This window comes from Rhinolophus sinicus, linkage group LG01, assembly GCF_036562045.2.
Source record: "Rhinolophus sinicus isolate RSC01 linkage group LG01, ASM3656204v1, whole genome shotgun sequence".
NCBI lineage: Eukaryota > Metazoa > Chordata > Mammalia > Chiroptera > Rhinolophidae > Rhinolophus > Rhinolophus sinicus.
This window is the reverse complement of record NC_133751.1, coordinates 138,141,694-138,156,487: the sequence shown is the minus strand read 5'-3', so window position 1 is coordinate 138,156,487 and position 14,794 is coordinate 138,141,694. Positions and strand designations below refer to the sequence as shown.

General features: G+C 35.0%; 1 protein-coding gene across 3 annotated transcripts in view; it reads right to left on the bottom strand.

Moving 5' to 3' along the window:
* The window catches only part of ACVR2A (activin A receptor type 2A), an 80,642-nt gene that overhangs the window by 11,206 nt on the left and 54,642 nt on the right, over positions 1 to 14,794 (bottom strand). For 2 of the 3 annotated variants that reach the window (XR_002137829.2, XM_074335994.1), the window contains exons 5-8: positions 7,915 to 7,938; positions 3,934 to 4,077; positions 1,919 to 2,062; positions 740 to 885 (exon numbers count right to left, since the gene is read on the bottom strand). Coding sequence is in view for 2 of the 3 variants with exons in the window: in XM_074335994.1 (XP_074192095.1) it covers positions 740 to 885; positions 1,919 to 2,062; positions 3,934 to 4,077; positions 7,915 to 7,938 (458 nt within the window). In the remaining variant the exon portion in view is untranslated. The remainder of the gene's footprint in view (positions 1 to 739; positions 886 to 1,918; positions 2,063 to 3,933; positions 4,078 to 7,914; positions 7,939 to 14,794) is intronic. The other variant, XM_019737423.2, reaches the window with a different exon arrangement.

The window sequence follows — 14,794 nt, the reverse complement described above, 5'->3', positions numbered from 1 at the left end:
CTATATTAGAGTTGGATTAAAAGTAATGCCTCCCAGCAACTAAAACACCACCTGGTGGCACTCAACTAAATACCTGTTAAATCAATCAGTTTATACCTACTTTTAAAGCACCCATCTTTAAATTGAATACTACAGGATGACAAACTGGTCCCATGTTCAAGAAATTAAATACACAACAGCAAACTGAATCTCATTTAAGGGAACATACTCTCTTGAGTATATGGCAGCTGTTAAGTCCAAGTGCTATTTCTTCACAGAAAAAAAGCAAACTATTCAAATGATGCCTCCTTCCCCCTTAGCTCAGGTAATGATCATGTGGTCATTCAAAACACAAGCGAAAAAGATATTCTAAGTCTCCTTAATTATATCCCCTTATGCCCACTTATAATCATCTTTGAAGTAAATCATGTTTTGAGGTAAAACAAATTTCTTTCTCTTTTGATTTAGAGAAAATACTTTCATTCTTAACCATACTTTCAGAAATGAGACTAATTAAAACATAAGTCGATAATTAAACTAATGCTGACTAACAATTAAGCTAATGATGTTAATGTATACATTATCCAAAACACTTCCTGGCCAATCTCAAAACTAACTTGAAAAACAAATGAAAATCATTCTGCCTCCTACAGCATGATTAGATAATTAGGGGGGAAATAAATTTTGTTCAAGGGATTAAAAGTTTAAATAGTAAACAAATGTTGAATTACATGGGAAAATAATATAAATTTAGCTCTACCTGTGAGATATGGCGGGTTTGTGGCCATCTTTTAGGCCAGGTATATCCTCATGTAAATATGCCAGTCCTCTAGCCATGGTTTCTGCAATATGACACAATTCATTCCAAGAGACCACATTAGCCTTAAGAAAGTCTGACAGTGAACCCTAAAGAAAGGGGGGAAAGAAAAAACAACTTATGCTCTTGACAAAAGCCATATGTATATATGGAGACTTTCCTTTTTACTTTTAAGAGGTTATGGAAGGCAACATATCTTTTCTTTTGGTGAATAATAATAATATCTGAAAAGCAATCTTTCTGGAATGATGCAAGTTTCGTATTAAACATTTGACCAGAAAGAAATACCACTAATATTTAAAGGTTTGCTACAAGCACGTCAGTCAATTTCCCCTAATTTAGAAGGCAAGTTAAAAAAGAGAAAAAGAAAAAAAAAAGACTAGTTGAAAATCTAAACTTTCAGAAAATATTTAAAAAGTTAAAATATACTGATATAGAGATGTTACAGCGTAGGACTAGGAAAGCACAAAATTAAGACATGTGAACTATAACTAACATAAAGAATCTTCCTCTAGAGAATTAAAAGAAGTAAAAGAGCCACTTATATCTGACAATGATGAACCTGACTGCCAAGAAGAACACGATTTCCTACTTCATTAATGTGTACTTTCATACGAACTTTGAAAGGAGAAAAATTGAGGAAAAATCGTAACTGTGTTTTGGTAATGATTACTCTACAAATGAGTGACAGATCAAAGATCAGATAAATTTCCTGACTCTAGTTTTGTCACTAAGCTACCTTGATTACAGAGTTTTAAGAAACAAAATTCAAGCTGAAACAGGAGTTCATGTAATCAAAATGGATGGTAAATGGTAAATGAAAATTACTAAGCATTGGTTATACTAAAATAATTATTTGTAAGAGAGGTAAATGCAGCACAAGAAATCAGGGATAAAAGACTGGTATTACATATGTAGAGGGTTAGGTGAAAAAGTTGCCATCTTTGCTCTTTTATCAAAATAAACTATTCTTTTAAATAGATTTTTATTTATAAATGTTAACCAACTAGAATAACATACTATTACTATTCCCAGAAAGAGTAAGTCTAAAGGATTTGTAACCAACATTAGGTAAGCAAACCAACCCCAACTTTATTGAGTTAAAATGGAAAGTCATTTCACCTTTTCATGAAAGGCTGTGATTAGCCAAAGGTCCACATCGACGCTGGTGCCTCGTTTTTCAGCACCAATGAACTGTAGTATGTTCTCATGCTTCATTCCAGGCAAACTGTAGACTTCATATTCATTTTGCCACGACTGTTTGTCCTAAAGTCAAAAAGAAAGAATACTAAGAAAGCAAAGAATACAGGCCATAAATAAACCCTGTCTAAGCAATAACTCAAATAAGTTCTAAGGCAAAAAAAAAAAAAAAAAAAATCAAGCTAAGTATTAAAAGATTCTTTAGTTTTGTCTTTTAATAAAAGAAAACTCTTAACGATAGGTAACAATTCTATACCAAATGTCTGCTCTGCCCCATTCCCTCAAAACATACTCTTCTGTGTTTCTAGTTTATAAACACAGGAGTTGATCAGAAATGCTGCACATCTGTAGCTAACAATGGTAGCACATTCTGCTTACAAATCAGCACTCCAGTGAAATTTCATCGTGGTCTGAAGTTACTTGTGTTACTATTCACAATAATCTCCCTGAGAGAGGAAATTCAGGTAGAATGACTTCATCTAATTAGAAATTTCTGTTCAGATTAACATTGTACCACACATTCTTAACAAAATGTTAACAATACCCTGCAAAGTCAACAGAGAACAATGGAGTATAAATACGCAATACAGTAATTTAAAATACCACAGATGCGTTTGTGCCTCTAACTGATCCATGCCTACTACATATCGATTTATAAAGGATTTAATTTCTTTTCACAGTGAAAGGATAATGAAAGTTGAAGGCATGATTGAATAATGGTTAGTAACCCTCCGGATCCAAAATATCTAAGAACCGTTGGCAAGTTCCATAATCATTCAGTTCCCTTATTAGCAAAACGGGACTGTAACGTCCGCCTCATGGGGTCGCTGTATTACATGTATATGGTGTGTTGTATTATGTACATGGGTAATATATGGACATATTAGTGAGCACCCATATACGGAAAGCACCTCTACCTGACACAATAGAAGCACTCAATAAAATGTTAGCTACTGTTATTGTTATTCCTCTTGTGTTAATATCATCCAAATATTTGTGAATCTTGCCACAAAAGAATAGACTCTTCCTCTGAGAACTAAACTATGCAGTTTCTATACTTCCACCAAAAAAAAAAAAAAAAAAAGGAATAAACTTCCTCACAGACTCTAAGAAAAAGGCAAGAAAGCTAAAATCTAGGTATAGTAAGACAAAGTAGTTTGATTATATAATAAGTTTGGAATAAGGAAGACCCACTGTGTGGGTGCCAGGACCACAACGCCATGCGTGGCTTTCGCCGCAGGGCTGTGTGTGAGCAAGAGACGGGGGAGGAATCACCACAGGTCTATACTACCAACAGGACAAAACAGAACATAAGTCAGCTCAGAGGTGTATTAGACCAGAGTTTTATGAGGTCAGCCCCTTTAAAAAAAAAAATAAAATAAATAAATAAATAAAATTTTAAAGATAAAATAAATTATTCAATAGTAAACCAATTATTTAGTCTTGATTCACTACCTCTGAAAATTCACCAAACAAAAACTGAAATGATTACATAAACTCTCAAAAGTAGAGCAAAAATGAATCCGTTTGATAATGTACCTCCAAACGGCAATTCTAAAACAAAGCACACTACTCTTTCACTCTTTTGTTTGCTTTTTCTGATAATGTCAATGAGATATTAAAAGTTAACCACTCAGACAATGGACCATATTTTTTATTAGAATCCTCACCTTCACTTTGCATTTCTTTAGAATTTTTACTGGCATAAGATCTCCTGTATGTTCATTTTTTGTAATTCCACCACTCCAAGCAAATATGACTTGTACTATTAATTCCATCTCTCAGATGCAAAGGCACACATAACAGGGCTGACCACTTTCCCTAGTATTACAAGAATCACCTTGAAACACGTGGCGTATGTTTCCAGACTGAGTTACAACCTAGCCAGTTGCATCTTTTAAAACATATATGCAGATAAGAAAACTGTAACAAAATACCTGTATTGGAAATATTTTCACAGCCACATATTCATTGAGCAACTGGGCTTTCCAGACACAACCAAATCTTCCCCTTGCTTTCACTTCTAATAACTGCAGTGGCTTCAAACCTAGTAATGGAGAAGGTGGGGGTGGTCCTGGATCCTACAGATAAACAATAATAATATTATTAAAAAGCAGCACTTGATACATGTCATTCTAAATATGAGGAGAAAAGTGAGTATACTGAGGAATCAACTGACAGAAACAGTAAACACATACAAATGACAATAACTTCAATCTTCCCAAAAATGTGTTCTCAAGCATTACTAATTATCTGTAGTGATCACAAGGCAAGCAACTCGAATGAAGAGTTTTCTTAGTAACATTCAGCGCTACTGCTATATATGCAGAGCAGGAGAAAAGACCTAAAATCCTGTTGATCTAGTCTCACTAGTTTTCCCCACTAAGATTTTCTGTGACTGCTAGGATACTACTAACAGTACACTTCAATGGTTTCCTCCAATTGATACTTCCTTACAGGATGAGGATTCGAAAAGTGCCAGAAAGAGCAAACTATGGCTGTGTCTCAAAGAAAACCTCTCCTCCAAATCCACAAGTTTCCCCAATGACTGTTTAATTTTAAATCCTTTCTTCATTAATCTCAGAAATACCCACAGTCTCAAACACAATGCAGATAGTTATATTCAATACAAAGTACATAAAAGAAATAATGTAGGTTAACACTGCTATAGCCAAACTATTCCGTTCATTCTAATTTTTCAACCTATTAACAATTCATCCCTTTGCTTATAATCATTTCCCAAAATTGACCCGAGATAACAATAACTAGTGTTCTGGGTCTGACTGGCAAAGAAAATACAGGTAACATTCAGAAAGAGAGCAGTCATCATAGCAGATGATAGGGTCTGGTACATGAAACAGAAGCATACTGCAATAGTTAATTTTGTTTAAATGGAGCACTAATAGCATATAAACAGGAGTACAGCATTTATAAAGGCAAGGGAATCCCCCTATACCATAGCGTGGCAACCCTTCACTGAAAGTATTGTTACCAGTTCAATATCTGCAAGAAAAAAGATGCAGAAAGCCTTTTGGAAAGCTTTGGAGAAAATAAAAATGTTTGAAGGGCTGCATAATGAATATTGTAGGGAGCTACTAAAATTTCTGTGGCTACAGCAACAGATATTATGATTCTGGGTGGCACCTAAGACACTTGGAAATAGTACGTCACCCCCATATCAATGCATCTCTCTGCCTTTCCTCTCCTCCCTTTAAAAACAAAAACAAACAAACTCTTCTAAGCTTCAAGACTGTTGCTGCTCCCGTTAGGCATTGCTCAGCCCACTGGTGCCACTCAAGGTTTTATAAAGTTGACCTCTACATTAGAAGCACTCTCAACAACAGAAAGACTGCAAGATATTAAGGAAGAAAAACATGGCATTTCTTCTTCTGAACTACAGTAGACAATCTTTATAAAATGGTTTCAGAATTCCTATTTTAAAAAAGTTAAGATAAACTAAACTACAGCACTTCCTGTGACTCACTTCAATCTCAGATATTTACTTTTAAAATGTCTACAAAAGTTGTCTTCTCCTTCACACATCCAAACATGAAAGGTTAGTAGGGCGAAAGAGTGTTTTCGTTTAACAGAGTGACGAGTCAAGGAAGTCAGACATAAATCGTATAGAAGTACGGATCCTAAGTAATGATCCTGAGTGGGAGGAGACCCAAGAAACATGGAAAAGGTTTTATGAAAACTAAATCCTCCCTACCTCAGTCCTTGACTGGTCATTACACGTGTAATAGGAGATTATACTCATGTGAATGTGGAGACAGGAGGACAAAAGGTTGAAAACTACATTTCTAGAGGCAAAGGAAACCACTGAGGGTTCAAAGTCCAAGAATTATTGGATAACTGCATAAAAGAATAATTATGCTAACTGAAAAAGTTCAATTTGAAACTATAAAGTTAAAGTCAATCATTCCACTCCTTTAGAGATAAGTTAAAAAAAAATCAATTTTTCAAAGCAGGGATGCCAAAAAATATACAGATAAGGGCTGACAGCTGAAGAGGAAAAATAACCAGGTAAAGGGTAATACGGCTCTAAATTTCAACACTAAGAGTTTTAATAACTTTGATATGAATTGACTGATAATGTCTCTCTAGATAACATACACACTGCCCATTCTGTGTTCTAAAGAGTGCCAACCACCTGGATCTGATTCAGTCTATAAAACAGAATTCTGAATGTACACTTAATGTACATGCCAAATTAAGAATGTCAGTAGTTCAAAATATGATTTAATACGATATTAGCCTTAATTTTAGGAAACATACAATAACTTTCAGTGTCCGTGCTTAGAAAAAAAAAAATCATTGAATGTTTTCCCAATGTGGAGATAAACTTCAAAGTTCCCGTTTCCAAGCTTTGTTCACCAAGTCTCTAAGCTGCCATGACTTCAATGAGAAATCTTAGATTGCTCTCCAGTGCTATTACAATTGTATCCTAACAGCCTGAAAACACACTGTTGTCAAAATCGCTTATACATAAAGAGCTTAAATGAAGGTGGACACTGGCCAATTTTCAAAGGGTGAGAAAAAGGTCTACAAAGCCATATCCCTATGGAATGTCAAAACTATTAGAAATTGTATGTGTGTTTTTAAATAATATTCTATAATACTTAAAAAGCTGTGTTCAAAAATGAGTGACTGCAACAGATTATAACTAAATAAAATCTATAACACCAATCAACAAACATTTTTGGCATTTCAATGAAAAAAATTACTAGAATATTCTTTTATTTCATACTTTTTGGCTCTTCATTAAATTTATAGCAATCTTGAACTGCATCTCTGATATCTTTTACTTATTCTGTAATTTAAGATTAGAAATTATTTTCCATTTATTAACATTGTTATACTAATTTACCCACAAAAACTCAATACTTGATTCTGAAAATAAGTATTTATACCTTTAAAATATATGAACACCTGGGAAGACAATTTCAGACTTACACTTCATAATGACAGCACCAGTCTGATGTTATCCATAAAACATGGCTTTGCTGTGCTACACAGAAAATCCTCTTTGGGCGGGGGGGGGGGGGGGGGGGGGCAACGATAAAGACTGCAGAGTTCCTTAAAATGGTCCCTAAGTCTCCAGTTCTCTTGCAGCATCCATGCTATTTTTTGCACAGTTAAAAAGATATGCATTACAGCATGGTTCTGATTACACCGCTTCTTTACCCATTTGTGTGTGAAAATTATGGCATCAAAAGACATCATATTGTGAAAGAACAAATGACAACAGCTGGAAAGAGTGCCCCCCGCTCCCATACCAATACCCAATATCATTACTATAACCAATACTGGAATAAATTATTAGATGTGAAGAGCTGTGAAGCAGTCGGTGATCATCTTACTTATTGCATTTCCCATGTGAAGGGAGAACTCTAACCTAAAGAAAGCCTTACGCCTCCACACAGCAAAAGATCAGGTTAGACTTCTCTAGGTTGTCCATTTCTTAAAGATGTCAAAGATGAAAGAAACTATCCGAAAATACAGATTTCACATTAAAAGATAATGGGTTCAACCAGAAAGTCAGCCCCTGTCAAAAATGAGAACATGCTGACTTTTAAGCTAATGATATAATGTAAATATTAAACAATACAAGGTTTTTAAGGCTAAAAATCTAGCCATTAGGTGTTAATGTCTAATCAACTAAAACAGTTGTTTCTACATTCCATCGCAGAAAAGTATAAATACTGTTAACAATCCTTTAAAACCAAAAACTATTACTATGGCAAATAAATCATGTTTTCAATACTAAAAGTAGAAAAAGAAAACTTCATAACAAATGTATAAACTATAAAGGATGCACAATAAAGCAACAACAACAAAAAAATCTAAGAACAAAATGTTTAGTATGCATCCACAGAAAGTTCCACAACCATAAAACAAACATCAATGCATCTTACCTCTATCATTATATGAAAGGCGTGCTTGTGAAGAAAAAACACAGGCAAAAGAAATTACGATTTATATCCAGAATGAAATGAAAAATGACACATCAGTTACAAAAGTGAAGGAAGGAGAATAATGATTCAGCTTTTTAAAGGTTGGCAATGATCCAATGTATCATATTTCTAAAATGAGGATTGGGAACACTTTCCTTATAAATGAAGGAAAGTAATAAATATGTATGTATACATATGAAAGAAAACTTGGACATTACTTATCAGATAAGGGGTATTATAAAGATGACTCTAGCATGACCCCGAGTTACCTGGTCCAATGGACTTCAAGCTAGCAAATAAACTAAACAAGTCTTAAATAACTGTTACTTAGTTTTCTAAGAAGTTCTAAACTATAAGAGTAAAACAAGTAATTGGAGAAGCTATGCATTGGACTTGGCTTCTGGACACCAGAGGGCAGTATTGCCCTTAACAAAAACTGTAGGAGCAGTAATGAAATTTATTATATGTGTGGCTCGAGTGAGACCACATCTCTGACAGCTGTCTCCAGACTCCCTACAATCGCCTACACTTCCTGAACGGCTTCCTTCCCCTTTCATGGAATACAGCAGACTCATAATAGTGAGACAGAAAACATGTTTCTGGTGCCTGTGTGAGTGTGGGCGACAGTACACATTATGCCCATACACTAGGGCAATGACACAATTAGGGTTTAAAAAAAAAAAGACAAGAATGAGAAAATCAGAATTCAAAGTAGAAAAGTAATAGACCAGGCCTATTGCTAATCTTCCCTAGACACATCAAGAGTGAAGAAGTGAAACAGTGCTGGCCCGGGGAACACGTATCCATACATCTTTTCAGCCTGAGGACAGACGTTCATAAAGAACAAGATTTTCATTTTCCCCAGTCATCCTAAAATAAGTAAGGGCCAAATTTAAAATGAAGAGAAATACTGTCACCAGTGTAAAAGAAGGCTCTGATCCTTCCAATCATTGATTATATTCCCCCGTTTCCGATATTTCTACCGAGAACAATAGCACTGACAAAAAAGATTTGACAACCCATTTATCTGTACCAGTTGCTTAACTAGTTTTTCTTCCTTCTTTATTTTTTTCCCCAATGAAAATGATTCAGGATTATTTATAATTCATCTAAAAGGCTTAGCTAATCCTACTATCAAAACATCTGATCAGTACTCCACAGTAAAATTCATCCCTTAAAAGAAATACGTGCCACGTGAATAACTAACTAGACTACAGCTTCCCAAGGCTTAGGCATCTCTCAGGTTTGTTTGCACACAGGTGCTCTCAGAGATACAGATGCGACTGTAACAACACTGCACGTAAGTGCTATCCGTGCATCTTACCAAAAAGTCTACCTTTGTTCAACATACTGCTCAATAAGTGGATGTTAGGATAAACTATAGAATGATCCAAACTAAACAAGAGACACCAAAAACAGGCCTCAGTGTATTAAGTATGTTACAAAATAAAAAGGTCAAGACAGAATCCAAAAAAATGAATTCATCAAAACACATAAAGTAACTAAACAAAACAGTTTGGAGTCACAGCATGGAAAATATAATTTGAATGGCATGGACTATAACTGGAGATGACAGTGAAAACGAAATCAGCACATAAATGTCAAGTAATTAGGTTGCTGAATGAGGAAGAGACTTGCTCCGTATTCCTTAAGGGGAAAAGAAATGAACAGTCCTTCTCCATTCAACAAATCTTTAAATCTTTGAGCGCCTGGTTTGTGCCAGCCACTGATTACCCAGGCTCTCCTGGTGCTTCCTACAGTGTGGGGAAGAAAGACTAACCAAAGACTACACTAATAAATGCATAATTATAAAATCTAAAGGAATTCAGTACTTTGAGCACCTGTAACAGGAAACCTGACTTACACCGACCGGCAAGTTAAGAGGTTTTCCTGAGGAGAGGACCCTTGAGAAATGGAGTAAGTATTAGAGGGAGGAAGGTAAGATACAAAAAACAGTATTGGGACACATCCTAGATTTCTGACTTGTGCAACCAAATGGTAACTGGTTCCATTTTCTGAGAACCAGGTTTCAGAGAGAAGAGCATTCCACTTAAATGTTAAGTGCTTGGAGACATCACAGTGGAGATATTTAGTAGATATTTAGATATACAAAGCTGGAACACAAAGAAATCTTTCTAGAAATATGGATTTTTTAAATTCATATACTAAAAATAAATATAGATATTTCTCCTATGTGCTATTTAAACCACTCCAAAATTTTTATATATTTTTTGAGGTGAGAGGGGATAACTCACTCAACAACTTCTTGGAACTCTCAAGGAGAATTAAAGATCCCCTACCCAAAGTATTTGTAAACTGACAAATTCTAAATTTATTTCCTCTTAGTCATCTAATTATCTTACATTCTAAAAAGTTTTACAATCACTAAATATAAAAACACTATTGCCAAGCAGACAGAAATAGAATCTATAAAGATATAACACAGTGTGTGTTATCAGGACAAATGTTTCTGGGGTAGGGAAAGCAAGACATTATACATTAACAGATTCAGTAATATTGATACTGTCAAATGCACAGCCATGATTCTATCCAATTGTATCTTCAAAATTCCTTTGTGATGTATCAACTGCCACTTCCTACAGTTTCTTTCATCTGACACCTCCTGGAAGCAAAGCAAAGACAGACCAAGGTGGGTGAAATTAGGATTCTGAACACACTCCCTAAGAAGTGGTAGGCTCCTCAGGGTACCAGCACTGGGATTAAAAGTCTGAGAGATACAAGCACGCCCATTCTCCTTTTAGTAGCTGCTCAGAAGCATCAGGTTTATTACTAGTATAGAAGAAATTTAATTTTTATTTTAGCATTTGTATTCTGCAAGTAAGTCTGAAAGAAAGGAAAAGGACCGTGCTATGTATTAATAAATTGTGATACGGTAGGGTGGTTATGTTTATCTGTCTATATACACTCACTATAAAAACTATTTTAAATGTGATTTATGAACTCTGGTCCCTCCCCTTATCCTATTTTAGTTTTTTATGGACTTCCACCTAATTATTTACCAAAATAAGCCATTCCATTAAAATTACTTTAGTGGATAATAATCCTTGGATATAAACGACCAGGCAATGCCAGTCAGCAGACTGACTCCAGGCCAAGTCACTTCACCTCTCTGTGCCTCGATTTTCTTATGCTGTAAAATGGAATTCATAAAACACAACCTGTATCATGGGGTGTTGAAGGATTAAATGAGCTAATAATATGTGTAAAGTGTTCTGTATAGCGCTTGACAGAGTACTCAAAATGAAATCTTTTATCACACTAATTTCAAAGTATTGACATATATCTACAACGGTTTCAATAAAAAATGATTCCTTTTGAATATAGTTTTGAGACTGTTGCTCTGTTAGTAGTAACAGCTAGCACTTATTGACAACTTAACATTAGCTAAGCACCCCAGGTGGCTCTTCTCCAAATCACTACAGAACGGGAATCAGGTATTTCTCCTCCTTTCCTCCATCTATGCCCAAAATTATTGAGGCAACCCCCCTTGCTACTCTTTTTACCCTTCACGTCCAAGCTGCAAAGTCAACCAACCAACCAACCAACCTTTAGTTCACCTACATACTGACTGAGGGCTCCCAGGGCCAGCAGGACTGTCCCGACGCCACTTACCACTGTCCGTCCTGCAAGTGCTTGGCACACAACAGGACGAGCCTTAGGTGAGTGCTTAAGCAAGACCAAAACAAACGAACACACTTGAGTAGCTCCCAGCCTATCTGATATAAGTAGTTTTCACTAACAAATGGACTTTTTCAGTTTTATCATCTCAAATTAATAGAAAAAGATTTGACAGCAATGAAGTAGCTAGGAATGAAGGAAAAGACCTAGGACGAGATCCAGGAAATAAAGAATAGAGAGAAAAGCAAACCCACTTCTTCCTATCTACCATTTCCTCGCCAGACAAGAAAAAGGAGAAACTGTGTACTTTGGCCTATTCACACCAGTCCCATTTGTAACTTGGCACCCTGCAATCTCCACAGGCCAAAGGAAAACTGAACTTAAACATTTTAAACAAATATAAGTCAGTTTTAGGAATAAGGTGCTTCGATTAATGTGCAGCGTTAACTTATTTTAAGCTTTTTGATAAAACTGATTTTTTCCTTCTCCCTTCCCTTCCTTTTTGCTTTTGGACACAGAATTTCAGCTAATTTCCAAGTGGGCCTGTCTGTGCATTTATAAGTGAAGTATATATATATGTATATATACACACACACACACATATATATGTATATAAAATCCCGTAAAAGTAATTTGTCAAATGGCATGCCTATGGATAATTTATGGCACTTCTCCAACAATCAGTTGAGAAGTATATATATAAAAGTAAGTTGTAATTTAGGTTACCAATACAAAAGCAATCACACGTGAAGGTGGAACATAGAAGAAAGTGACATTTGTAGTAGCCCTGTAGTAGTACTATTTCTTAGGCATCTACTAAAAAAAAAAAATGCTCAAGCATAAGACAGTAGCATTACATCACCATATTTTAAGCATGCTAAAAAATACAGTTAAAAATATTTGTGAAATGTAGGTTCCAGTTCTTAGCAGAGCTGGAAACCTAACACAAACTCTAAGCTAATAAAACAACAAAGTTTGGTATTTCATCAGCATACATTAAGTTCCACCAAATTTCACTTAAAAACACATCATTTACCTCTTCTACCATGGGGATCAAATAAATGTTGATGGAAGGAGAATTGACTCTAGGTGGTAAACACACAGTGCAATACGTAGATGATGTTTTATACAAATGGACACTTGAAACCTATATAATTTTTACTAACTAATGTTACCCCAATACTTTTAATTAATAAAAAACCATAATTTAATCAGAATGAGATTGATTAGAAGTATTCAGCTGGAAAGTATACACTATGGAATAACATTTTATAGTTTATAAAAGAGAAAAAAGCATACACTCAAACAAATGAGATCAGAGAAAGGTATCAAAGGATACACACCAACCTGTTAAAACTGGTTATTTCAAAAAAGTGATACAGGAAAAAGAGAAAGAACAAAAGATTCTCTCTCTTTTTTGGGGAACACACTTCGTTCTGCATAATGTGTCTTGTTACAACAAGCAAGAACTTATAATTTTTAAATAGATTTTTAAAAAGTGAAAGATATAGAGATGTGTTCATAAACTCCAACCATTTAGCAACCGAACTATTTTAAGATGTGCTTTTATAGAGGTAATGTTTATTTTGCAAGTATAACTTAATATTAGCATATTAAATACTTAACAAAATCTAGTAAATTTCCCCTGCATCCTCCCCAAATAAAAAATGGGCATACTTCCCTAAATTGACTTGGCTGAATGATGAGGTTATGCTACCCTTTCAGTATCTTATTAATTTTAAGGTACATACTGGGTATGCCAAAAAAAAATGTATACCAGTGGACACTTTGGTCAACGTTGCTCAAGCAGTAGTTCACCGTGATCAGAAATGTCTGGATGCTGATGGTAACCACTTAGAGCCCCTCTTGTAATTGCAGAAGTCAATCGTGACTTGTATTCATCTTTTGTTATTGGTATATATTGAGTATTACCATTTTAATAGTTTTCCTTTCTTTAAAGGTGTATACATTTTTTTTTTTTGGCACCTCTGTATATAGATTCATGTTCAACAGGAAAATCCTACAAAGCATTTCACAGATGGCTTAGTTTCTCGTGGATAGTAATTTGACAGGATGAAACAACAACCTATTATTATTTTAATATTAAGGTCACGCAATTATTCTGTATGCCCAACTCAGTATCTCAAACATCTGAAAGACTTTAGTCTTTCTCAAACCAAAACCTTGACCAAAATGTCACGATGAGATGACTGAAGAGACCAATGCCATTTAAAAAGTATTAATGTTGCAATACTATAGGACTATTTATATAACCTATAAAATTTTAACAAGAAGCTAACTTCATACTTTCTTAAAGACAGGTAATTTCTAGCCCCTAAAATGCATTTTCTTATCAAGTGGTATTTTTTATCAGCACAAATACAGATCTATAAGCAGGAAGCTTAAGCTCACCTACGGTTATGAAAGCGATTCAAATAGTTTTATTGAAACCACACTAACTCTAACCACAATCAGACTTCTTAATAATAGAGTCAATGCATCAATTCCCTCATATTCATGACTCACTGGCACTAGAAAAACCAGTCTGTGTTCAGTTTACTCACTACTATAGTTTCAACACAGGCAAAAAGAAAAGTGACCCAGGTGATACAAATTAAAAAGATGCTTCAAGACTGTGATTACAGAAAGAAATGAATAATGGCATTCTATATGAAAGCCTGGAATACTTCAACTCATTTTACTCTCAAGAAAAACAGCCTCCAGATTTATCTTAAAGCAAAGCCTTAAAACACACCTGAATGTTTATTAAAGGAATCCCTGGGCATACTGCATTATCATCTTAGTATAACTCTAAATGCAACAAAGTCAATTCAGCAATTCATCACTTACAGAATGGCACTACATACAAATACCACGAAATACAGTAGTGATTACCATACACACCTTGTCTTCAAGGAGCTCACAAGCAAGAAGGAGAATGAAACATGTACACAAATGACTAGAACCTTTCTTAGCTGAGGTCATTCACCTGAATCACAGAAAACTGAAACAGACTTGAGCATTACTTTCTCAATTCTTTCAGGGATGATGCATAACTAATAGCAATCTAGATGCATATGGCAGACACCTTAGGATGTAACGGGAGAAAAGAATCAAAAGGCAGGCGAAGTATGGAAGTCACATATTATGCTCCAAACTTTGTGTTCTTTGCTGTGGATCATGGAGAGCCCTCCAACTAAGC